The sequence below is a fragment of the Maniola hyperantus genome, chromosome 3, assembly GCF_902806685.2.
Source record: "Maniola hyperantus chromosome 3, iAphHyp1.2, whole genome shotgun sequence".
In the NCBI taxonomy this organism is placed as follows: domain Eukaryota; kingdom Metazoa; phylum Arthropoda; class Insecta; order Lepidoptera; family Nymphalidae; genus Maniola; species Maniola hyperantus.
In genome coordinates, this window is record NC_048538.1 from 16,289,158 (window position 1) to 16,315,143 (window position 25,986).

At 40.5% G+C, this 25,986-nt stretch overlaps 2 protein-coding genes across 4 annotated transcripts in view; both read left to right on the forward strand.

The window, feature by feature from the left end:
- The first annotated feature begins 80 nt into the window (after nt 1-80).
- On the forward strand, nt 81-8,568 carry LOC117996097 (U11/U12 small nuclear ribonucleoprotein 48 kDa protein-like). Of its 3 annotated transcripts, XM_069509476.1 has the most exons (7): nt 81-149; nt 280-424; nt 1,257-1,422; nt 1,773-1,835; nt 2,186-2,324; nt 3,475-3,631; nt 7,652-8,568. In XM_069509476.1, exons 2-7 carry the CDS (start codon nt 311-313, stop codon nt 8,294-8,296), a joined length of 1,284 nt encoding a protein of 427 aa, XP_069365577.1. In that variant the 5' UTR covers nt 81-149; nt 280-310; the 3' UTR covers nt 8,297-8,568. The 3 variants fall into 3 exon arrangements, with proteins under 3 accessions (XP_069365577.1, XP_069365574.1, XP_069365576.1); XM_069509473.1 differs by lacking the exon at nt 7,652-8,568 and having other exon boundaries at nt 3,303-3,944; XM_069509475.1 differs by lacking the exons at nt 81-149; nt 7,652-8,568 and having other exon boundaries at nt 187-424; nt 3,303-3,944.
- Nucleotides 8,569-11,972: 3,404 nt separating this feature from the next.
- sprt (PDZ domain-containing protein sprite) overlaps nt 11,973-25,986 on the forward strand; it is a 71,722-nt gene continuing 57,708 nt past the window's right edge. The window contains exon 1 of the mRNA XM_069509497.1: nt 11,973-12,213. The gene's annotated coding sequence lies outside the window, so the exon portion shown is untranslated. The remainder of the gene's footprint in view (nt 12,214-25,986) is intronic.

Below are 25,986 nucleotides of genomic sequence, written 5' to 3' on the forward strand. Positions count from 1 at the left end.
TTTGGTTATTTGTCTGTGTTTGTATGAAACTGACGTTTGACCAACGTTTGACTTTCACTTTTGAGTTTTGAGGTTTTGACTCTAAATAATATTGTTGTCACTTTTCTTGTCTATGGTTGTTTTGAAAAAATCTTCACAAATATTAGTAGGTGAAATAAAAATATATAAATCATCAAATCAAGATTTTGAATTTAAAACACATTGAAAAGGCGTTTAAGTGTAGGCGGTAGGAGCATAATCATATACCTATATTAAAACATTTTTTAAAAATATTTTTAGGTCATGTTGTTCAGATACAATACATTTAACAATGTCTTCAAGGCAAGAAGAGTTGTCTGAATTACAGAACTACATCAAAGAAGTTGACAAAGAAGTAACAATGATATTACAGAGTCTGCAATGGGACAGGAAACAATTATTACAGGTTTGTTGTTATGTTGATCAATAAGTTAACTAACAACTTAGTTTTCGCTTGTCTTTTGTAGGGGTTCTCTCGATTTGAGCAGATACCTCCGAAAGATACGTGGAGGAGTAAGTGGGAGTAACCTCATTCACAGATCCTGGTTGTGAGTCTATCCTGAATTTGCTAACCAAATTGTTAGGGTCGATTCACACTGGCAGCGACCTGAAGTGAATTTCTTATATTTAATGAGCATTGGTGCTTTATCTGGTGGAGATGGCTGATGGGGTCAATATTTATTTACTTTATTTATTTATTTTATTCCAAAAGTAAAATAGGTAAAAACAGCGCCCAATCTCAGACAGTGCTAAAACCATGCCAGTTCTGCCTCCCATACTGTGGACAATAATTATTGCAGCCTGTTCTATGGATAGTCGAGTTATTAGACTAGACACGTCAGAAGCAAGATCTGGGTAAGTGTGGCTGTTGGCATGAGGACTTTCTTTCCATAATATGCTATATAACATTTTAGAAATTAGTTTGATTCGCTGCCAATGTAAATCAATCCTTAGAGCTAGCGCGCACCATGGTGCGGTGAGTTGTGTAGCGTTTTAAAATCCGGAAATTTGATCAAAATCCGGTGCGGAATTAATTCCGCATTGCGCGCACTTCTATGTAGTCCACAGATGTTGCTGAACAAAATGTATGGAAATTTTCTGTGGTGCACGCTAGCTCTCATGGTGGTAGGGTGGGCCGGTGGGTCTTATTACTGTTTTGCTTCAAAACTACATATTTGTACTACTTACTAATCAGAAATATCTATATAATCATGTTTCAATATATTTTTTTTGTTAAGAGCAAACCAAAGAGAACATGCAAGTTTGACACAAACCACAAGGTTCCTCCGGAGAAACTGGAGGAACATGAAGCCAAGTGTGCTCTTAAGTCCCAGGGCTATGCAGATGATGATATGTTCCTGCCAGACGTATTAGACACTAATTCTAGCACAGTCTTGAAACTTTGTAAGTATTGCAAATAGATTGAAGATTTTGAATATTGTGTAAGTTGATGCCCTAACTTAGGTCGCGTGTATTTTTTTTTAAATGCTGCAGGAACTTATTGATTTTCCAGGATAAAAGTACCTAGCCTATGTCACTCTCTGGTCCTTAATTATATCGATCAATTGTCACGTTGCGACATGATTGAATGACAAAAAAACACATTTTCTCATGACATTATTGGTATAGCTAAGCTAAGCTAAGAACAAAATTATCTTTGCAGCGGCTGTATTTTTATGACATTGAGGATATTACAATAAAATGAGCCAATTATTGCAATAATGTTTAATTAATTTGAACCTTTGTATTTGCAGCGTCAGAAAATATTAAAGATATTATCAACTATGCTTCCAAGACAAATCCAGTGTTTATAAGAGGTATCTATTAATGTTATTACTTTAAAAAAGTTTTGATAGTATAAATATTTAATAAAATGTGAGATTTTTTTTGACCATTACAGTATTTAGCTATGACCAGTTTCTCCTGACTATGGAAATCTATATCCTTTTTTGTGAATTATGATGTATCCTTTATAAAATTATTTAAGTATTTGGTATAAAACTATGATGTTTTTTTTCCAAATTTATAAAGCCTTAATAAAAAAAACCAGGGCATATCCAATTTTTAGTCAGTTTGTATAATATTTCTTGAACAAACTACAACTCAGAACAATTTGGAAATTTAATTTATGAGACAAGTGTATAAAATACTTAACTCAACAACAAAGGTGATGGGAACGTGAACTCGGTACCACAGACAGTAGAGCGGCTGCAGGCGACGTACACTGCGGATGAGAGACGAGCCATCTACGATGTCGTGATACACTCGCGGCCCTCGTGTGACGAACTCGCGGACTTGGCTGTAGGGTAAGTACATTATATTACAATTGTGTGGGAAACTGTCTGCCAGCGGCGAAGAGTCAATATAACACGATTCCTATCAGCTTCCCTTCAAGAATTGGCATATAGCGTAAGTACTACTTAGTGCCATAAATGTAAGCCAAAGGTTCGATTGTCCACGCATGCTAATGCCAGGTACAAGCCGCAACAATATCGGCTTTCACAGATAGCTTTTTGCTTAGTCTTTATCTCTTTCATTTCCCTAGCGAAAGTAAAAAAAGTGAACTAGGTCTGTCTCGCTCTACAGGTGACCAATAAGGAGCCACCAATTTAATCTGGCCCAGTAGCGAATACGAATTTGCAACTCTAACAGGTAAAACAAAGGAGATTGCCCGTGAACGGGCCCTCTTTTGTGGCGTCGTGTTAAAACTTAAATTAATTTTTAAAAATGTGTTAAAATTTAAAAAAAAAATACGATTATATGACTTTTCTTTCACTCTATTATTGAAAATATCCACAATTACAGTTAGAATCGTAAACATCTATTTATTTTGAAGAAGTATTAATTAAATATAACCTCAATATCAGCAACATAAAAAATAAGATTTCTTTATAACCAGGGTGAATAAATGAAAATCGTTTGCAGAATATAAAAAGGTAATTATTTGTCTAAAAAATAAAATTAAAACCATGGTGACATAACAATTTTATTAGGGCGGGCCCAAAGCTCCTAAGAAAATGGGCAATCTCTTTTGACGTAAATGAGCCGCTAGAATCCGAGTTCCCGTATAATACCTCCAAATTAAAAATCTCGTTAAGACGAAATAAACCTAAAATCATTGTATACTTTTTTCACATAATAAAATAGAGGGTTGGAAATACTAAATCCACACAGATAAAGTGGCGGACAGTTGATCATAAATGTATGTTTTTCACTGTGTCAAAAGCAGACTTGTTACATTCCTTATGTTGATAATCATTTAAAAATATGCATAAATTGTGCAGAGAAGTGAGCGGTGCATCGCAGACGCAGAGTAACCGCAAGTCGAAGCTGGAGCAGATGGCAGAGATGCGCGACATGCGGCGGCGCCGCGCCAAGTACAAAGTGGCCGTGCGCTCGCGCAACTACTCCAACACTCTGCGTGGAGTTATCCAAGCACAGGTAAACCATTTGCAGGGAAGTGGGCGGTGCGGCGCAGGCGCAGAGTACCCGCAAGTCGAAGCTGGAGCAGATGGCAGAGATGCGCGACATGCGGCGGCGCCGCGCCAAGTACAAAGTGGCCGTGCGCTCGCGCAACTACTCCAACACTCTGCGTGGAGTTATCCAAGCACAGGTAAACCATTTGCAGGGAAGTGGGCGGTGCGGCGCAGGCGCAGAGTACCCGCAAGTCGAAGCTGGAGCAGATGGCAGAGATGCGCGACATGCGGCGGCGCCGCGCCAAGTACAAAGTGGCCGTGCGCTCGCGCAACTACTCCAACACTCTGCGTGGAGTTATCCAAGCACAGGTAAACCATTTGCAGGGAAGTGGGCGGTGCGGCGCAGGCGCAGAGTACCCGCAAGTCGAAGCTGGAGCAGATGGCAGAGATGCGCGACATGCGGCGGCGCCGCGCCAAGTACAAAGTGGCCGTGCGCTCGCGCAACTACTCCAACACTCTGCGTGGAGTTATCCAAGCACAGGTAAACCATTTGCAGGGAAGTGGGCGGTGCGGCGCAGGCGCAGAGTACCCGCAAGTCGAAGCTGGAGCAGATGGCAGAGATGCGCGACATGCGGCGGCGCCGCGCCAAGTACAAAGTGGCCGTGCGCTCGCGCAACTACTCCAACACTCTGCGTGGAGTTATCCAAGCACAGGTAAACCATTTGCAGGGAAGTGGGCGGTGCGGCGCAGGCGCAGAGTACCCGCAAGTCGAAGCTGGAGCAGATGGCAGAGATGCGCGACATGCGGCGGCGCCGCGCCAAGTACAAAGTGGCCGTGCGCTCGCGCAACTACTCCAACACTCTGCGTGGAGTTATCCAAGCACAGGTAAACCATTTGCAGGGAAGTGGGCGGTGCGGCGCAGGCGCAGAGTACCCGCAAGTCGAAGCTGGAGCAGATGGCAGAGATGCGCGACATGCGGCGGCGCCGCGCCAAGTACAAAGTGGCCGTGCGCTCGCGCAACTACTCCAACACTCTGCGTGGAGTTATCCAAGCACAGGTAAACCATTTGCAGGGAAGTGGGCGGTGCGGCGCAGGCGCAGAGTACCCGCAAGTCGAAGCTGGAGCAGATGGCAGAGATGCGCGACATGCGGCGGCGCCGCGCCAAGTACAAAGTGGCCGTGCGCTCGCGCAACTACTCCAACACTCTGCGTGGAGTTATCCAAGCACAGGTAAACCATTTGCAGGGAAGTGGGCGGTGCGGCGCAGGCGCAGAGTACCCGCAAGTCGAAGCTGGAGCAGATGGCAGAGATGCGCGACATGCGGCGGCGCCGCGCCAAGTACAAAGTGGCCGTGCGCTCGCGCAACTACTCCAACACTCTGCGTGGAGTTATCCAAGCACAGGTAAACCATTTGCAGGGAAGTGGGCGGTGCGGCGCAGGCGCAGAGTACCCGCAAGTCGAAGCTGGAGCAGATGGCAGAGATGCGCGACATGCGGCGGCGCCGCGCCAAGTACAAAGTGGCCGTGCGCTCGCGCAACTACTCCAACACTCTGCGTGGAGTTATCCAAGCACAGGTAAACCATTTGCAGGGAAGTGGGCGGTGCGGCGCAGGCGCAGAGTACCCGCAAGTCGAAGCTGGAGCAGATGGCAGAGATGCGCGACATGCGGCGGCGCCGCGCCAAGTACAAAGTGGCCGTGCGCTCGCGCAACTACTCCAACACTCTGCGTGGAGTTATCCAAGCACAGGTAAACCATTTGCAGGGAAGTGGGCGGTGCGGCGCAGGCGCAGAGTACCCGCAAGTCGAAGCTGGAGCAGATGGCAGAGATGCGCGACATGCGGCGGCGCCGCGCCAAGTACAAAGTGGCCGTGCGCTCGCGCAACTACTCCAACACTCTGCGTGGAGTTATCCAAGCACAGGTAAACCATTTGCAGGGAAGTGGGCGGTGCGGCGCAGGCGCAGAGTACCCGCAAGTCGAAGCTGGAGCAGATGGCAGAGATGCGCGACATGCGGCGGCGCCGCGCCAAGTACAAAGTGGCCGTGCGCTCGCGCAACTACTCCAACACTCTGCGTGGAGTTATCCAAGCACAGGTAAACCATTTGCAGGGAAGTGGGCGGTGCGGCGCAGGCGCAGAGTACCCGCAAGTCGAAGCTGGAGCAGATGGCAGAGATGCGCGACATGCGGCGGCGCCGCGCCAAGTACAAAGTGGCCGTGCGCTCGCGCAACTACTCCAACACTCTGCGTGGAGTTATCCAAGCACAGGTAAACCATTTGCAGGGAAGTGGGCGGTGCGGCGCAGGCGCAGAGTACCCGCAAGTCGAAGCTGGAGCAGATGGCAGAGATGCGCGACATGCGGCGGCGCCGCGCCAAGTACAAAGTGGCCGTGCGCTCGCGCAACTACTCCAACACTCTGCGTGGAGTTATCCAAGCACAGGTAAACCATTTGCAGGGAAGTGGGCGGTGCGGCGCAGGCGCAGAGTACCCGCAAGTCGAAGCTGGAGCAGATGGCAGAGATGCGCGACATGCGGCGGCGCCGCGCCAAGTACAAAGTGGCCGTGCGCTCGCGCAACTACTCCAACACTCTGCGTGGAGTTATCCAAGCACAGGTAAACCATTTGCAGGGAAGTGGGCGGTGCGGCGCAGGCGCAGAGTACCCGCAAGTCGAAGCTGGAGCAGATGGCAGAGATGCGCGACATGCGGCGGCGCCGCGCCAAGTACAAAGTGGCCGTGCGCTCGCGCAACTACTCCAACACTCTGCGTGGAGTTATCCAAGCACAGGTAAACCATTTGCAGGGAAGTGGGCGGTGCGGCGCAGGCGCAGAGTACCCGCAAGTCGAAGCTGGAGCAGATGGCAGAGATGCGCGACATGCGGCGGCGCCGCGCCAAGTACAAAGTGGCCGTGCGCTCGCGCAACTACTCCAACACTCTGCGTGGAGTTATCCAAGCACAGGTAAACCATTTGCAGGGAAGTGGGCGGTGCGGCGCAGGCGCAGAGTACCCGCAAGTCGAAGCTGGAGCAGATGGCAGAGATGCGCGACATGCGGCGGCGCCGCGCCAAGTACAAAGTGGCCGTGCGCTCGCGCAACTACTCCAACACTCTGCGTGGAGTTATCCAAGCACAGGTAAACCATTTGCAGGGAAGTGGGCGGTGCGGCGCAGGCGCAGAGTACCCGCAAGTCGAAGCTGGAGCAGATGGCAGAGATGCGCGACATGCGGCGGCGCCGCGCCAAGTACAAAGTGGCCGTGCGCTCGCGCAACTACTCCAACACTCTGCGTGGAGTTATCCAAGCACAGGTAAACCATTTGCAGGGAAGTGGGCGGTGCGGCGCAGGCGCAGAGTACCCGCAAGTCGAAGCTGGAGCAGATGGCAGAGATGCGCGACATGCGGCGGCGCCGCGCCAAGTACAAAGTGGCCGTGCGCTCGCGCAACTACTCCAACACTCTGCGTGGAGTTATCCAAGCACAGGTAAACCATTTGCAGGGAAGTGGGCGGTGCGGCGCAGGCGCAGAGTACCCGCAAGTCGAAGCTGGAGCAGATGGCAGAGATGCGCGACATGCGGCGGCGCCGCGCCAAGTACAAAGTGGCCGTGCGCTCGCGCAACTACTCCAACACTCTGCGTGGAGTTATCCAAGCACAGGTAAACCATTTGCAGGGAAGTGGGCGGTGCGGCGCAGGCGCAGAGTACCCGCAAGTCGAAGCTGGAGCAGATGGCAGAGATGCGCGACATGCGGCGGCGCCGCGCCAAGTACAAAGTGGCCGTGCGCTCGCGCAACTACTCCAACACTCTGCGTGGAGTTATCCAAGCACAGGTAAAACTTAAAGCAGGAACAAGGTAACGAATACTCGACCTTGCTACCTGATAGGCAGTTAAATACGAGGGCTGGCTTCTATAATGAGGACTTTTGTCCGCGGAGGATAAAAATCCCTGAAGTGTAGCTACAATTATAAATAAAAGAGTATTCACCGGAAGCGAGCAAACTCTCGAGCGCTCAGCGCGTACTAAAATCAGCTGTGTGCATTATTGACACGCCTTGGACGTTAGTTTTCTATATTTTCGAGGACTCCTCCGTACTTTGTGCAATCGGACTCCGTTGTCATTCGATACAGTTGTAAGCGATCTATTTTGACCTACAAATAGTACCCCGAGGAAATGTAAGGTTTTAGTGGTGTCATATTGGTTTGTTTCGTGTATAACACACTTAAATATTTTTTCGCAGATGGAGATGTATGCTGAAACACAAGGTCACCCTAAATCTAAACCCAATGATGGAGCGAATGTCGGATCTGATAAACAATATCTTAAAGTTAAAGAAGAACATTCAGACAATCGTTTAGATAACATATCAGACAGTAAAACTAACCGTAGAGACTCGCATAAAGATAGAAAAGATACATATTATGATAGAGATAGAAGGAATAAAGATATTGACAATAAAAGAAAACGTGATTACGATGATGATAGAAACTCTCGAAAGTTCGAAAAAGATAGATATAAAACTTCAGCAGAGGAAAGAAGAAAACAATATGATGACAACTATAGGAGACATGAAAGAAAACGGCATACTTGTAGAGAAAGCAATAGAGATCGGTACCGATCTCCTACAGAAGGAAAAGGTACGAAACATAATAGCGATAGAAGGCAAGAAAGAAGCAGAGATTCTTATAGAGTAAAAATTGAAAAGGACGAAACAGAAGACAGAAGAAAGCATTACAATAGTGATAGGAGGCATCAAGACAGAAACAGAGATACTTACAAAGAAGAAATTGGTTCCAAAAAACACGACAATAATATAAATGAAGGTAATAACAGGATTTCTATAAAGGAAGAAACAAAGGACAGTTCAAGTTCAAGGGACAGTTAGATATACCGTGAGAGTGAACGAGTAGAGAGATACAAGGATAGATCGAGTGATACTGAAGATAAATAAACCTTAATATTATGATAAATGAAGAAAAAGTGAGAAAAGAAAATACGACGATTTTTTTCATTTCTTTTATTAAATAAAAGTATAACCTAAAGCAAAATGGTCGAAGGAAATTTTTTAGCAAGATATTTTACCTAAGTATACCCATCAGGAAAACTGTACCTTGTTATTTGCTTTAAGTTTCCGGAAAGTAAAACCTAATTAAATTACGTACTTTGTTTTAGTATTATTTAATATTATCAGATTTTTATTTTAAGATAGTATGAGTAGTTGCTACCCATGGAATTCATGCTGTTGTCTGCTTTACTAAGCAGGTTTTAAGCAATGAAATATCATTTGCTTTAACGTTGAAGGAAAACATCGTGAGGAAACCTGCAATGTGCATAATGTTCTCAAAGGTGGGTGAAGTCTGCCAATCCGCACTTACCCAGCGTGACCGACTATGGCCAAACCCATCTCATTTTAAGAGGAGACCTGTTCTTAGTAGTGAGCCGGCGATGGGTTGATCACTTATCATGATTCTTCTTCTTCCTCGTAACACTCTTGACTGAGTGGTCGTGGTCATCACGAAGTGACGTTTTGGGGGCAGATGTTATGTTATACGCCTCATGAGCATTCGCCACTTCATCATCATGATTAGAAAATCATGAATATCGTAGTATTCAAATGATGATCGGATGGCGTCAACCGTCTGCAATCACGATGACACGCACGACGCAATCTGTCATTAGTCAAGTAGCGTTTCACTCATCTGCATAATTATTGAAGGTATGCATTCATTTTTTATACATTGGATAATAATATGTAGAGAGATAAATCACGACTTTTTGCCGTTATTAATAACGGCAAAGAAAGGTATTTCAAGATAAGCAGAACTTTATTTTTATTAGAAACGTGATGAAGAAGCCGTAGTACCCTACCTAACGACTGGTTTAGCTGCTACCATATCATATTATGAGTAAGCTACGCATATATACTACGCAAAAGGTATACTTAGTTGAAAACGTTTACTATGCAATCCCGGCGAGACCTGCTAGAGTGACGGTTCACAAATTCACGGTTCACACTTAGGTAGGTATATGTAAATTCTAAACATTGCGATTATGCAAACACAATAAAATTACCATAAAACACTCCAATCTCCTCTGAACTATTAATTGTCTCACGTTCGCATACCTTACTCATTATGTAAAATTTGTTGCGAGAAACTGAATGAGATTTGATCGCACAAAAACGTTCTTTACGAGATAAGAGACCCAATAAAGACTGATTTATAGTATGTTCCGTGTTCGATCATGCTAATATTGCAATTTAAAAAAAAAAGAATATTAGCAAACTTAATTGATTACTAATATTCCCCTTTCCCCTCCAATTAAGAGTAAAACTTGTGCTAGAAGTAGGTACGACAAAAGTGCAACGGGTGGGATTTCAACCGGCGGCCTTTCGGTTTTGAGTCCGCTCCTTTAGCCGCTAACCTATCGAGGCTGACATGACAGCATGATGATTCTACTAAAATGAAATGAATATGAGATGTGAAGATCTAGCCAGATTTCAGATATATGTAGGTGAACTGGATTGATACAGGCTGGCGTGATTTCTCGCCACGCGCTGGGCGATGCGCATGCAGCCGCAATGAGAGTGTGACGAGACCGCGCGGTGCAATCTGTTTACATTTTACTTCACGGGTAAACAACCGGATATCGGCGAGAAAGTGTCGCGTTAGATATCTCACGATTTTGAATATCACTCATACTTAATTCATAAGTCATGACTACAGACTCGACAAAAGACCCGGAACCCTTAGTGTTTTTCCAGTAAAAACGTGATACTGGATTAATGTAGGTACCTACAACCGGACCGTACCGGTACATATTATCAAAAAATACTTACTGCTGAGAGGATTCGAAGATTTCGAACTAGAATGACTTGATATACCTAAGTGCAACATATAGTACGCGAGCGCGACAGGTTAAAATGGCAATCGGGGAGGGAACGTCCCGCCCATGGACTACAAAAGTAAGGTCCCGCCTCGTACCCCGATTGGCACTGTGGCCTAGCGCTCAACGCGCGGTGGGCAAGGTTCGAATGCAGCCGGTTTTAATTTTTGGTACCTACATATACTATTTGGGTACTTATTTACTATCCACGTAATTATTACGGTTTGTTTCCCTAAAAATTAATTCATTTAATTTAAAAACTTGCTTATTGCCCGCGACTTCGTCCACGTGAACTACACCAAACCACAGACCAAACCCCCATTTTATTGAATTTTCAAAAATCCTTCTTCAGCAGATCCACGAGCAGTCTACAACGTATCTACCTAATAGCTATCTGCATGCCTTTCTCCCTAATTCATCCAATAATTTGAGCTGTGCGTTGATAGATCAGTCAGTCAGTCAGCTTTACCTTATACTTAAGTAGGTACCTAAGTAATAGAAGATAGATATTTATAAATGGACAAAACTAAGTAAGTATTTAGTATTTATCATAAACTAGATGATGCCCGCGACTTCGTCCGCGTGTATTTAGGTTTTCGAAAATCCCGTGGGAACTCCTTGATTTTCCGGGATAAAAAGACGTTAAATTAATCCGTTGAACGGATGGGCCGTGAAAGGCTAGCAGACAGACAGACACACTTTCGCATTTATTATATTAGTATGGATATTGCTATAAATCGGTCAATGGTTAGCCGTTTTGGCCTTTGCTTGCTATGCGAAAATAACTCTAAAGCATCGGAGAATGCAAAAAAGATTCTAAAATACCGCGAGCGCGAGAAAAACAACCGTCGCACGCGCGCCGCGCCGTGCTGCGCCCGAACCGCGCTGGGGTCAAGTCAGTTAGGCTGAGAGCCAGCGGATTATTTTTACCAAATTTTTTTTACTTTATGATTTCCCTGGTGTAGTGATGAATGCCGTGGTTCCGGAACACCCCACTTATAAGACCACTGCTTGCCTGTACCGGGCAACGAAGCCACGACCTCCCACATAAAAGAAACGTCTCATGAGCTCATTCAGTCGGTTTGTGAAAATGTTGGTTTTTTAGGGTTCCGTACCTCAAAAGGAAAAACGGAACCCTTATAGGATCACTTTTTTGTCTGTCTGTCTGTCGGTCTGTCAAGAAACCTACAGGGTACTTCCCGTTGATCTACTTAGAATCATGAAATTTGACAGGTAGGTAGGTCTTATAGCAGACATTCGGGGAAAAATCTAAAAACCGTGAATTTGTGGTAAAATCACACAAAAAAAAATTAATCATAGTCATGAACTAATAATTAGCATTTTCCATAGTTTTTTTTAATGAATATTAACCATGTTAAATGACTAATATTCTCCTTTCCTCTCCAACTAAGCGTCAAGCTTGTGCTTGGAGTAGGTACGATAATAGTGCAACGGACGGGGTTTGAACCGTCGATCTTTCAGTTTTCAGTCCACTCCTTTACATGTTGAGCTATTGAGGCTTTAGTAGAAGGGTGAAGGAGGAACCAGGTTGAAAAGTGTGGTATCGGTCTCCCACACTATCCAACAACAAAAGCCTGCTGGTTGGGGTCCGATGCGCCTCAGTGCCTCACCTCGCGCCTCGCGGCTCGCGCAGTCTGCCCGCGACCTTCCTATCGTGTGACCGCGCCTCTGTCGCAGTACCACGAGCCACAGGCTACCAAAACCCGCGGCACGCTCGAAACAAAAAGCCAGCTTACAAGAACTCGGAGTTAATTTCCTTTTGGTGCCGGCGCCAAATTTTTTATACTGTTGAACCAAGTGTCTTAGGATGGTGTGTTGATGGAGTGATGTGATTTGAAAGTTTTCGTTTGAAAATAACAATTCTTGGAGGGATTTTTCTTTGAGCAATTCTTTGAGGTGAGTTTTTATAAAGTATGAAAAACTCAAGCTTGAAATTCACTATAATTATTTGTAAAAATTATGCTATTTTGTGCAAACTTGTGGCGTAAAGCGGTTATACGATTCATGACGTCGGAGGAGGCCCAGGATTCGATCTCGGGCACGCACTTCTAACTTTTCAGAGCTATGTGCATTTTCAGTTTTCAGGAATTAAATACCTATTTAAATATTATCACTTGCTTTAACGGTAAAGGAAAACATCATGAGGAAACCTCATGGAAACCTACAAGTTCCATTATAATGTTCTCTAAGATAATATGTGCAGAAGTCTGCCAATTCACTCTTGGTCAGCGTGGCGGACTCTGGCATAAACCTTACTCATTCTGTGCCTGTGCCTAGCAGTGGGCCGGAGATGGGTTGATGATAACGATGATGATGATGAAAAACTTTAATGGGCAAATATTTGACTGAATTTTTAACGATTATAATATTTAACTAAAACTAAAGAAACACTAGTACTAGAGGCATAAAGAAACTAAAATAATGTACAAGCGCTACGATATTTTTGCCTAAAAGCGCGCGCTTTATCATAGTCATTCATCACTTACTTACCATCAGATAAAATGCTTAATTTAGCGGGAAACATTAATAAAATACTTGATTAAATAAAACGAGAGTAGGGAAAGTGCCGATGCGCCCCGCCACCGTTGGATTCCATGCGTTTATACCTACTTTATCTGCACCGTCACACAACTGCTCTGCACGACAGTAAAAAATATCTTTGTTTTTCTATTCATGTTTATCTATACTTAGGCAAAGTGAACGACTCAGTTATATCGTAAAAATAAAGGTGATCTTACGTTAGTTCATAGCACCCGCACCGCGCGCTACGGACTTTACAAATGTCGAGGCATCTCGCTGTCAAGACTAGTTACGTACGCATCGTTCGTTAGCGTGCATTCAAAAAATTTGGATCCGTTTTTCGAGCTACATCCATAATAACCTTATCAGAGTACAGTAATAATGGCGGCAGTTTTATATTGATTAGCGTGTAAAAATGCATAGGTTGAATTAAAAAATGATTAAATGCGGTAGCTGTACGTGCGGGTAGACAAATATGCGAGGAGCCTCTTATAAAATAAAAATAATAATGAAATGAAATGAAATGAAATAATTTATTTGTGTGAAATAAATGAAATGTTGATACTAGCAATTACTAATTAGGTAGGGTTATTTTAATTCAATTTGCATAAACTAATTAACGAATCAGAAAACATGGTCGTTAATATTATTTATCTTAGATTTCATAACCTGACGAATATAAAAGAAAATGAGTAGATTATTTTTTAGTTTTTTACATGAGATTTATTTTAAAGAGATTGTTTCGTTATAAAATTACTTACATAATTGATTGTTTAAATTTTATCATTGGAACATTTGTTTAAAGATCATTTATTTTCTTAATTAGGCGTGAATGAATAGCTCTGCTCTCGCTTCTATTGTTATTAATGGGTTTTAATTGAAAAGATTTTTCGTTTGATTATTATTATAGTTTCTTATTTCTACAATGAGCTGCCACTTACGAGTTACATCATTTGTGTAATTTTCAAATAATAGAATTAGGTACCTACTTAATTAACTTGAGAGATTCGTAATGTGCCGATCTATGGCACTACAAACTAAGTATCTACATATATTGAATTAATTTCAGGATAGACAAAAAAAAAGATTTAACAGGAGACTCTCCGTCACTTACTCCACACAAACGTAAAATCAAAGCAAACTCAACCCAAATTCGCAATGAAGAAAATTGTATTGAAGTGAATTGCAAGTCTATAAAATTTTGCAGACACATTCTCCAAACTATTAATATCTGCGTCTGTGGTTTCCCACATTTCTCTAAAAATATGTAGTTTTGAAGTTATACGGGCTCAAAGGTTTGTTTTGTGCTCGTTTTTCAAAGCAATTTAACGAATTAAGTCTAAGTATCATCTAATCTTCAAAAATATTTTTTTGATCAGAACTCTGAATTTAAAAATGAATTTGTTAATTACATACTCGTATAATATTGGTACATAACTTATACTAGTATATATTTATTAAATTTATAGACTAGCGCTTGACGCTAATAATTTTGTGTAGATTTTTAGATTAAAATTTAATGATGGGTATTAAACTTCATTAAATGCGACCTCTAGGTATATTTTCAAGATTTCAAAGTGCAATGTAGAGCCGCTTTGTGTAAATGTAAAACAGATAATTATGTAAATTTCTAACTGTAACTAACCGTTGTTTTTGTAGATAGGTAAATGACTTAAAAATTTCAATCTGATATAGCTGCTTGATACTTAATTATATTAATCTGCACCAGTGCATTAATAGAAACCGCGTCTATTCCCTGAGGAAAAGTGGAGCGGAGAAAGCAAAACAAATGCACGCATGCTTTAATATAAATATTCAACAGTAACAGTATAATACCTACTAAAGTAAAATACTTAAAATTTTATTTTACTTGATTATTGTGCACGATAGTTAACAATTGGTACTATGGTGACACGGCGTAAGGCCAAGTTTCCACTGGTAATAAAAATGGCAACAGTTAACTCCAGCAAACCGTTGGCATAATTTTATCATATCGGAGAGTGTGCTCAGGAGCTGTTCGATCTTGTCCCCCTCACCTTTCTACCACCGTACCGCAAGACACGGGTGAGTTTCCACCCCTAAGCTACGTCGTCAACAGTCCATCTACGCGTACGAAACGCTTTGCGTCATCATTCCTTATACGCATATCTGGAATACTCTCCCGAGATCAGTATTTCCTTCCAATTATAATCCGGGTATCTTTAAAACAAGAGTGAATACCTTCTATAGGCAAACGCGTCCCATCTTAATCATCTTAGGCCACATCAACACTTCCCATCAGGTGTGAACGGTCAAGCGTGCGCCTATAATGAATAATAATAAAAAACTAGATGATGCCCGCGACTTCGTTCGCGTGGATTTAGGTTTTTTAAAAATCCCGAGGGAACTTTTTGATTTTCCGGGATATTCCTTGCTGGTTCTTTTCGATAGGATTGGCATTCCGAACCTATATTTTATTAGAAGTGACCTAAACCTAAAGGTTTAAATAAGCACTCTCCAACCTAGATCTCCGGTCATCCGGTTGGTTTAAAAATTTTAAAATTCCGTGGGAATTCTTTGATTTTCTGGGATAAACAAAACAAAAGCCGCCCGAGCGCAAAGTTGCACGCTTTTTATAAATATTAATTTATATTTAAAATTCTATGTGCTCTGTTACCATAAAATAATACCGTAATCCCGTGTATCAAACATTGAACGTAAATACGAAATTTTATTGAAATCGGTTTTATATCAATCGAATAAAACTGGTTTTTCTCCTAATGGTCGTGTAAAAAATGCGTATTTTGGGGAAACTTCGCGATTTTTTTGTATCGAGCCAAATTGTGCCAATCGCGTTTTGGCTCTCCTAATTAATTCACTAAAGAATATCTTTAATTTTTAATATTAAAAAATGAACATACAAATTGCATTGACCATCCGAAATGTATCTCAACACCGCTTTTAGGACGCATATCGCCTTAATCAAAATCAGGTCAGTTTTTACCAGCCCAACGCTTAACGAAACCGAATAAGTAGGTACGAATAGTTTTCCCTATACGGTTAGCGGATAGCGTTGGATAGTTATATGGATTTAATTAAGACTTCCACAGTCCACATCGAATACCGAAACCCGTTTATCATTGCCGAAACAATGGGCGCTTGCAGTTCCCAGGCAACGCTTATTTGGAGACGGAATGCTGCAGTCGAAAGACACCCAAATCAGCTCTAAGAGTTCTTTCAAGCAGGCCGTCACGCGACACCTACAAGTAGCCGGAAACAAACAGACAAAAACAGATATTATAAAAGTATGTTTGTTTGTTCTTCAATCACGTTGCAACGGAGCAACGGATCGACGTGATTTTTTGCATAGTTATAGTTCAAGACTTGGAGAGTAACATAAGATACTTTTGATCCTGGAAAATCAAAGAGTTCCCTCGGGATTTTTTAAAAACTAAATCCATGCGATCGTAGTCACGGGGATCAGCTACTTAGTACCCAATAAATTTTGGGTATAGGGCTTATAGTCTGGGCTTACCTAACTAGCTACTTATTTCTTTTTCCTTATTGTTGAGTGCCGATGACCTCCTCAATTGTATTACGATCTATAACCTAAACTTATAAGTCTTATAACTTTTCTTATACTAAGAAATTGTCCATTGACGCATCTTTGTTCACGTGTTCTTTCAGAAACTAAACTGACGATTATTAGCATAATGTACATTTTCTCCCACTTGCTGGTAATTTTTTTAAGCACCAGCTATTTCCGCACGACAATAAAACGAATTAAACTTAAAATAATTTTGGAAGTAGGTACCTACTCGTCTTCACCTCGTCCTTTCAATATTACTCGTCCGTACATTGCTCTATTTAACGCATTGGTGTTTCCCACAGATGAGTAACTCTGGTACTGCAAATGTTCATGGGTGGCGGTAATCACGTAACATCAGGTGCCTGCTCGTTTGCTCGCCATTTTTATTTAAAAAAAATCTGGCCTGGACAGTAATGAACTATTATCGTACAATCTGCTATCAGATTTATTGAAAAATCCATACAAAATGTGTGAAGTTTTGTTACCGTTTCTTTTCTCGAGTGGCCCGCACGTAGAGACACTAATTTGGTAAGTTTAAATCAGAGCTGTCTGAATACTGGAGTATTTGTAAACAAGTAGCTTTTAATTAAGTATGTAGATTTTTTGAATTAATAAAATATGATTGTTTCGTATTCGCACGGTCAGCTTTTTTGGCTTTTTAGGGTTCCGTACCTCAAAAGAAAAGAGGAATCCTATAGGATCACTTTGTAGTCTGTCTATCTGTCGGTCTGTCAAGAAACCTACAGCGTACCTACTTCCCGTTGACCTAGAATCATGAAATTTGGCAGGTAGGTAGGTCTTATAGCAGATATTCGGGGAAAAATCTGAAAACAGTGAATTTGTGGTTGCATTACACAAAAAAAAATTGTGGTCATGAACTAAAAATTCAAAGTAAGATAACTATATCAAGTGGGGTGTCATATAAAACGGTTTCACCTGTGCATTCTAAAACAGATTTTTATTTATTTTTATGCATCATAGTTTTTGAATTATCGTGTAAATTGTCCAAAAAAATACGACTGTAGTACAGAACGCTTGTTGCGCGCGCCTGACTCGCACTTGGTCAGTTTTTTTCTTAAATGTACGGTTAATCTTATACACATCTCCGTGTTCGTTAATTAATTACGCATCTTGAATTTATTATAAGTGTGAACTTAATTATTTCTTAATTATCTTAATTACAATGTTTAGGCAAGTTATAAACACCTACTAGAACTGACGGCATAAGAAAATATGTGTATTCAGCTTTGAAGTATTTTACCTAAACCTTATGAATATTGTATTTTTGATGATATTTCATTGTTTTCCGGTTGGTTGCAACTGCATCAATGTTGATGCAGCTGGCTTATCAGTTACGAGAGTAAGTAAATAAAATACTGACTGAATGACATAATCGAACTACTACGACTCACATCGAGACTAGAAAATTGAGATTTCGATGAGAATTCTATATCGTAGGCCATTTTGAGACACTAAAATCTACCTACGCGGACAAAAACATGTTTTCTTGTAACAGACTAAAAAGAAAAACTCTGCGCGCGTTGAAGTCTTTTCTATGTCGAAAAAGAATTTTAATAAATAGGTACATTTTTGTTGTTATTATTTTTATAATATTTTTCAAACACTTTACAAGGTATAAAAATTAAGTACTGTAGTTATTTGAAAAAAAATAAAAAAAAGTAAAAAGTCAACCTTCGCATATATACCTACTTGTACTTAATAAATGAACTCTGATATGCAAAGCTTGTTTCCAATTAAGGCGTGTTTTCCTTACTTGTCTAATCTATTAAAGGTGAACTATAATAATGCCCTTTCCCTATACTAAACGGCTTTAGATACGACGTCCTGTTTTTTTTAAATTAATTTCTGTCAGTGTTTATAGAAAATTAAACTCTATAACGAACGTAATAAGGTCGTTAATATTATAAAGTTTTCTGATTTATTTCTATAACAGACTTTATCAGTGTTTTAGTAAAATGAACTTTATCAATTACGTTCTAGGATTTAATATCGTGTGCTAAATTGGTAATGCTTTAATGATTATTATCCCAAAATCTCGCACCCTCCTAACGGATGTGTTAGAAAACCGTTGATGGCATCGGAGCATGCTAGGTGATTATGTTTTTTTGAGTTCTTTTAATGAAGACGATATGGTGAGATAGAAACGGAAATTAAGTTTACTAATAGGTTAGATAAAGATGACTGAAACGTACCTACGCCACATGTATAGAAAATTCACTTATATTAAAACTAGCTTATGCTCGCGATTTCGTCCGACTATATTATTATCCCCTTTAGGGTTGAATTTTCGAAAATCCTTTCTTAGCGGATGCGTACGTCATAATAGCTATCTGCATGCCAAACAGCCCGATCCGTCCAGTAGTTTGAGCTGTGCTCTGATATATTAGTCAGTCAGTCAGTCACCTTTTCCTTTTAAATATATAGAGGTAATATAGAAAAGAATATATAAATAAAGAAAGAAATATACCTCAAAGAGGTATCACTACCCAATCTCATATATTACAAATATAAGTGTGTTTGTCTGTTGCTTTGTACTTAAATCACGCCGTAACAGAGCAACGCGCAACGCATCGATGCTATTTTTCGCACAGATATAGTTAAAGACCTGGAGAAAGACATAGGCTACTTTTTATCAAGGAACATCAAAGAGTTCCCACGGGATTTATAAAAAACCTAAATGCATGTGGACGAAGCCGCGGGCTCACAACAATTCAATGATTGAATTCAATGGTAACAAGTAAGTTAGATCCGAAAAGTCATTGATCGCTAAAACGATTTAATTGTTCTACTTACCTGAAAAAAGCTGAAGGTTCTTTAATTGATAGGTTGGTAGTATTGCGAGCAAAAACCTAACTTTACGTTGCATCTAAGTACTATGTTGCATATTATGAAAATTTAAATATAACTCCCAACTTTTTTATCGCAACGAAAATCGCAGGCAAAACAATAAAACAAGTGAAATATACCTACGTAGCATTCGGTCCCTGTACCTGTACCTGTAGTGGTGTACCTAGTTGCAGACAAGGCAGGCATCCACCAAGCGAGACGCACTCACTTATTATTCTCTCCACTGCATTCCATTATCTCGTAAGTTATAACGTTTAAAAGCAGGATTTATGAATCTGGAATTTCACGTTGATTAAATTTTTGTAACTGTGAAGATAAATAAATGTTTTACTCTTGGGGTTTTTATACTCACGTTTATTGCAAAAACAAGGTAAGTTTATGAGGTTATAATTATATAGATGATACCTTATAATATCCTGAATTAATACATAGGCCCACTTAGGTACTTACCTACTTTGTGTCCCAGACAATCAAATAGAGTTCTCGCGCGATTTTTTTTTACAAAAAGCTATATTCAACGTAGATGAAGTCGCGGGCTACATTAGTTATTTAATAAAAAACAGGCCAAGTGCGAGTCAGACTCGCGTACCGAGAGTTCCGTACTCGGGTATTTTTTCGACATTTTGAACGATAAATCAAAAACCATTATGCATAAAAATAAATAAAAATATGTTTTAGAATGTACCGGTAAATCCCTTTCATAGTTATGATACTCCACTTGGTATAGTCATCTTAATTTGAAAATTGAAAATACTTTTTGTTCATGAACACTTTTTTTGTGATATAACCACAAATTCACGGTTTTTTGGATTTTTTCCTTTACTTGTGCTATAAAATCTGGTTACCTGCTAAATTTCAAGATTCTAGGTCAGAATCTACCTCAGTGTCCCAAAAAGCCTACATGGCTTTAGACTTGCCTGCTATTATGCATTTTGGTGCCTACCTATAGGTAGGTACGGCATTGTGTTGGGTACGCTGTACGCACGAGTCAATCACATACAATTTACGCGCGATTGTCGGGCCGCGTATGCATTGTGCGCCCGCGCATAATGGCACGTACCTACATTACACACGCAATACTGCACTGTTGTGCCTTCACTCTGACCGCACGCTTTTGTTTATATGCCCCTTAACGAAGATAAAGTATGAGCTGTAAGAAATAATACTTAGGCGATTTGTTAATTATTATAGTCGGCCGTCGTGCAAGGAGGCAAGGTGTTTCGGAGACTGTAGAGCCTCTCAATATTTGTCTCTAAGAGGTTGAAGTTTTAAAAATAACTTTTAATATAAGCTTGCATATATTATAACTAAAATGAGCCTCAATAGCTCAACGGGTAAAGGAGTGGACTGAAAACCGAAAGGTTGACGGTTCAAACCCTGCCCGTTGCACTATTGTCGTACCTACTCCTAGCACAAGCTTGACGCTTAGTTGGAGAGGAACAGGGAATATTAGTCATTTAACATGGCTAATATTTAAAAAAAATATGCTCGATGGTATCTGGAGATGCCTTCCTTCAAACAAATCATAATTTTCAACTGATTTTAACAACCCCTATCCACTCAGCAGCTTTGTAACATTTTTTTACTATATTATTTCGGCAATTTGACAACACACATAGTACGCGAGGTCGATATGGCAATCGGGGTGGAGACGCCCCGCACACCCGCACAACCCCCTCGCTAACCCGGCGTGCGATAGCGCGGGTGACGTGCGGGTGTAAGGAGCGTTCCCCCGCCTCATACCCCGATTGCCATCTCGACCTGACCTAAAATAATTGTACTTAATTATAATAGAGTAAATCGCGCCCATGATCGAAAAGCTAAGTTGGTAGGTACATGCAGATTTGTTTCCTAATCTTCCTATTTCTTGCTTATTTCACGGGTATTTAAGAAATAGAGATACCAATTATATACATTCTTCATACCTACTCGCCACTCACCAGAAAGCGATTAATCATATAAATTACGAGTTTATTCGCCCACGGAACGCCATTAAAATGTTAAGCCGATTAACAAAAATCGGTTGATCGTAAACATTTATTATTAGGAAATTCTCCATAGAGCAAGTACAAAGGCCTTCCTCTCGATAATATCTACACAAAGCGTGATCCGATCGTAAAATAGTGAAATATAGAGCATTCGACGGTAGAGTTGAACAAGTCGATCGATGTAAATAAACCGAATAATCGTATACACTACACGAGCGCACATACAATATCTCTTAATTTAAAAGAGGTAGCGTTTAACATTAAATAAGTTGATGCAGGGAGGTTGCTATAGTTAAAATTTCAGAGCGCGGCAACCACTTTAAAAAAATCTAACAAATAATACCTGACCTTCCAGGTTTGCTTCCATCTTAGACTGCATCGTCACAGGTGAGATTGCAGTCTAGGGCTAACTTGTATCTGAATAAATAAATAAAAAACTGAGATGTATAGAACCTTTTTTTAAAATAAGTATGAGGATCAGCTGTGTTTAAATTATAGAGACATAAATTTTAACTTACACTCGTATCATAATCTAAATGTATAAAAGGAAAAGGTGACTGACTGACTTACTGACTGATCTAACAACGCACAGCTCAAACTACTGAACGGATCCAGCTGAAATTTGACATGCAGATAGGCGATAGCTATTATGACGTAGGCATCCGCTAGGGGAAATTGTAAGTATTTTGAATTAAATAAATGTTTTTCGCTTCATCTTAACGCTTGTACTACAAGTTATGATTGGTCCATTGTAGAGTCTAGTTCAAAAGCTGATTATGTTAGGGTCGCTCCCCGTCTCCCCTCTATTGAACCGGGAAGCTCAGAATTTGATAGACTTTGACAATAAAGCTCTGATTTTGATGGTAATAATGCAGTGTAAGCATTAGGAGCATCGGTCTTCATTAATAAGTGTCTACCGTTGAATACATTATGGCTGAGCCGAATTAAAGTGTTTTTTTTTATTAACATACTGTGATATTTCACTGTCATCGTGATAGAGTGCCTTACTGGCGACTAGACTGTACATAATATACCTTTCTCTTCTATTTACATCGTTTCCTTTTGAATCTTTTAGCTAACTTGACTTTTTCTATTTATAATAAAAAGAGAAACGCCATGTCGACCCGCTTGTCGCTTGAAAAATAAATTAAGTTACTGGGGTAATATGCAATGCAAAATCATCACTTAACTACATCTGCTTCAAAAAAAACAGGCATCCACACTAACACATTAAATACCTAATATCTACTCAATCGATCTCTATATCACAACATCAAATATCTCCATTACACTTACGGTAAGCTAAAATAATATCATTTTATCTACCCATATTATAAAACTAGCATATGCTCGCGACTTCGTCCGCGTGGACTACACAAATTTCAAACCCCTATTTCACCCCCATAGGGATTGAATTTTCAAAAATTCTTTCTTAGCGGATGCCTACGTCATAATAGCTATCGCCTATCTGCATGCCAAGTTTCAGCCGGATCCGTCGAGTAGTTTGAGCTGTGTGTTGATAGATCAGTCAGTCAGTCAGTCAGTCACCTTTTCCTTTTATACATTTAGATTATGATACGAGTGTAAGCAGTAGCGTGCACAGGGTTTGAAGCCAGGGTAGGCACTAGTTAAGTAGGAGCCTGTTTACTGGCTGGTCATAATGAAAAATATGCATCGAGCTTTACAACTGGGGTAAGCAGTGCATTGATGCCTCTATGACCTGCACGCCACTGAGTGTAAGTTAAAATTTATGTCTCTACAATTTAAACACAGCTGATCCTCATACTTATTTTAAAAAAAGGTTCTGTACATCTCGGTTTTTTTTTATTTATTCAGATACAAGTTAGCCCTTGACTGCAATCTCACCTGGTGGTAAGTAACGATGCAGTCTAAGATTGAAGCGGGCTAACCTGGAAGGGGTATGGCAGTTTTTAGTAAGCCCATGCCCCTTTGGTTTCTACACGGCATCGTACCGGAACGCTAAATCGCTTGGCGGCACGGCTTTGCTGGTAGGGTGGTAACTACCCACGGCCGAAGCCTCCCACCAGACCAGACAAGAAATTATAGAATTCCTAATCCAGGAATCGAACCCGGGACCTCCCACTAATAAGATCACAGCGCTTACCACTGCGCCAGGGAGGTCGTCAAAAATATCAGTCGTCACTCGTCAGTGCATATTGTAAGCATTCCTGAACGTAGTAGCTACGCAGTACACAGCTCGTTCATCATAGTCGCACTTCACCAGCGAGCTTTTTAACATATTTCAGAGTAAAGCTTCGTGTTCTATGTTAGAGGACAAAAACCGGTACCAAGAGAAGTTTCTACCTACTTGTTTTTAGAAGGCATTTCTTGCTTTTTTAGATCTTATTCAGAAACCTAAGTTTTTCTTCGCCTCATAACATTAATGTTTAGTTAATAAAGGGGTTTATAAACGCCCCCAGTCGTATTGCGCTAAATATTTTTTTGGAATATATTACATGTAAGTATAAAAAATCTCTATATATAAAAATGAATCGCTGAATGTGTTGCTGATCGCAAATTTCGAGGACGGCTGAACCGATTTCGCTAATTCTTTTTTATAATATTCCTTGAAGTACGGGGATGGTTCTTAAGGAGAGAAAAATTTAAAGTATTAAAAAAATTTAAAGAATCGATTTTTATGCGGTACGAAGTTCGCCGGGTCGGCTAGTTCTTAATAAAAACAGGATGTTTCATTTTACAGAGGCTGACAGATAGGTGTGTAAACGTTCGCCAAATCTAGCAATATTTTGCCAAATTCATGCAAGATAGGGGAGCCTATATTTCTTTATATCTATTTTCATCTGTTCTTACACAAACATTTCGTATTCTAATTCGCCAGGCCATTATCACTGAGCCGTATTTGGTGTCACTCGATACTCCCGCTGCACCAATTTATTTGCAACAAATCTTTCGTGTCAACTCGTATTCATCTAGTTTTTACGTTGATATCCATTGTTGTATGATTTATGTATGCCTGCTCCGTTTTAATTTCAAATATTTAGTACTTGAAGGGTAGGCTGTACGTATTGTGTTCAACAAACACGTTTCAAATGTCACCCCATGTTTTAAAAGTTTTGTTACGAGTGGCAGCTTTTTAAAAATATGTAAGTACCTACTTACTTTCGTATTGTCACCTCACGAAAGTTTGAAGCCGTAAGTATTTGTCGATTTTTAGGCTTTATACAATATATAATCTAAGATTTTAAGTTACCTATATTTTGAGCTATGGTACCTATACCTACCGTGCACTGTACCTTCAAATAGTCCACGACAGGTCGAGATGGCAATCGGGCGCTATGATTTTCAAATTTTTAGTATTTGTGTACCACAGTACAAGGTATACGGTAATAGAAATACACATTCTGTGAAAATTTCAACTCTCTACCTATTACGGTTCACGAGATACAGCCCGCTGACAAACAGACGGAGGAACGGATGGCGCAGTCTTAGTAATATGGTTGGCACCCTTCGGGTACAGAACCCTAAAGAGTATTTATAGCATTACTGCGAAGAAAAAATAAGGACCTAGGTACAGAGTCAAGTAGATTTTTTGCATTGATTAGAAATCCTTCGCAGCCTTTTATAGACAAGGCAAGTAGTTAGGTAAGCATCTAAAATGCCGTTAAGTAGCAATGATGAAGGGCTCGCAGCTCTGTAGGCTGTAGGCTGGTATAGGCAGCTCTAATGAGCAGCTCGGCGGAAGTTCTAAGTAATGTTAATTATTGACTTGGCTTTGACTTCGCTAAATACATAGCACTGGAGAAACTGTTTGTTTTGCCTTGATGCACAATAATTCGTTCAAAGCAATCCAAAGTAGGTAGTATCTAAATATTTTCTTCTCCCTCGGTTTATAAAGAAGAAAAACCTTTTTAAATAATACTATTTTATTTAGATACCTATAGGTACATTAGAGGTAACAAATTAGTAGGTAGCTAATTCTATTTCTAATGAAGCCACAATAGGTTCTTCGACTGTAGTAATAAAATGACGTGATTTTTTGTATAACAGTAATTTATGGGGCTTGAATTCATGATTAAAAAGAATAGTTTAAAAAATCATGATTTTTAAAATTATTCTCTTTAATAATTTATTATTTTAGCCCCATAAACTACCGGTACCTATATTATATAAAAATCATTTCATTTTATTTCTACATTCCAAGACCCCTATCCAACCGTAACGAAGTAGCTCTGTATAAAATTCTGATTTCAAATGTACCTACTATAATCTAGATTCTTTTGACAGATCACGAAAAAAGAATGATGTGGATACTTTAGAAAAACAAAAGACAGCATAAAAAGAGGTAGGTAAATGCGCATTTAAAACAATATTCTGCGGAAAATTGATAATTTTTTACTGTAATTTTTACGTTTTTAGGAATAATGCCAAGGTTAAACTTAAACTCTTGAACATTATATAAGTATAAAACTTGTTTGATGATTGCTAAAACAATTTGAAGTGATAAATCTGGAAAGAATCTACAAGTATATAAATAACATTTATAGTTTAACAAACTAACCGGCTCGTTGGAAAGCCTGCAGCACCGCAGAGACTTTAGCTCTCTATGCGTGTTCTATCGCCTGTATAATGGGGAGTGCTCTGAAGAGCTTTTTGACCTCATTCCACCCTCTTTTTTCTACAACCGCACCGCGCGCCACCGTAAGGAATTTCACCCTCACCATCTGGGTGTCTGGTGCACTTCGA

Excerpts from the sequence above, each read along its gene's own strand:
- LOC117996097 (XM_069509476.1), top strand. The coding sequence starts at position 311 with ATGTCTTCAAGGCAAGAAGAGTTGTCTGAATTACAGAACTACATCAAA. Across the intron at positions 2,325-3,474 it reads CTCGCGGACTTGGCTGTAGG|GGAAGTGGGCGGTGCGGCGC; the intron begins GTAAGTACATTA and ends AACCATTTGCAG. Across the intron at positions 3,632-7,651 it reads GTGGAGTTATCCAAGCACAG|ATGGAGATGTATGCTGAAAC; the intron begins GTAAACCATTTG and ends ATTTTTTCGCAG.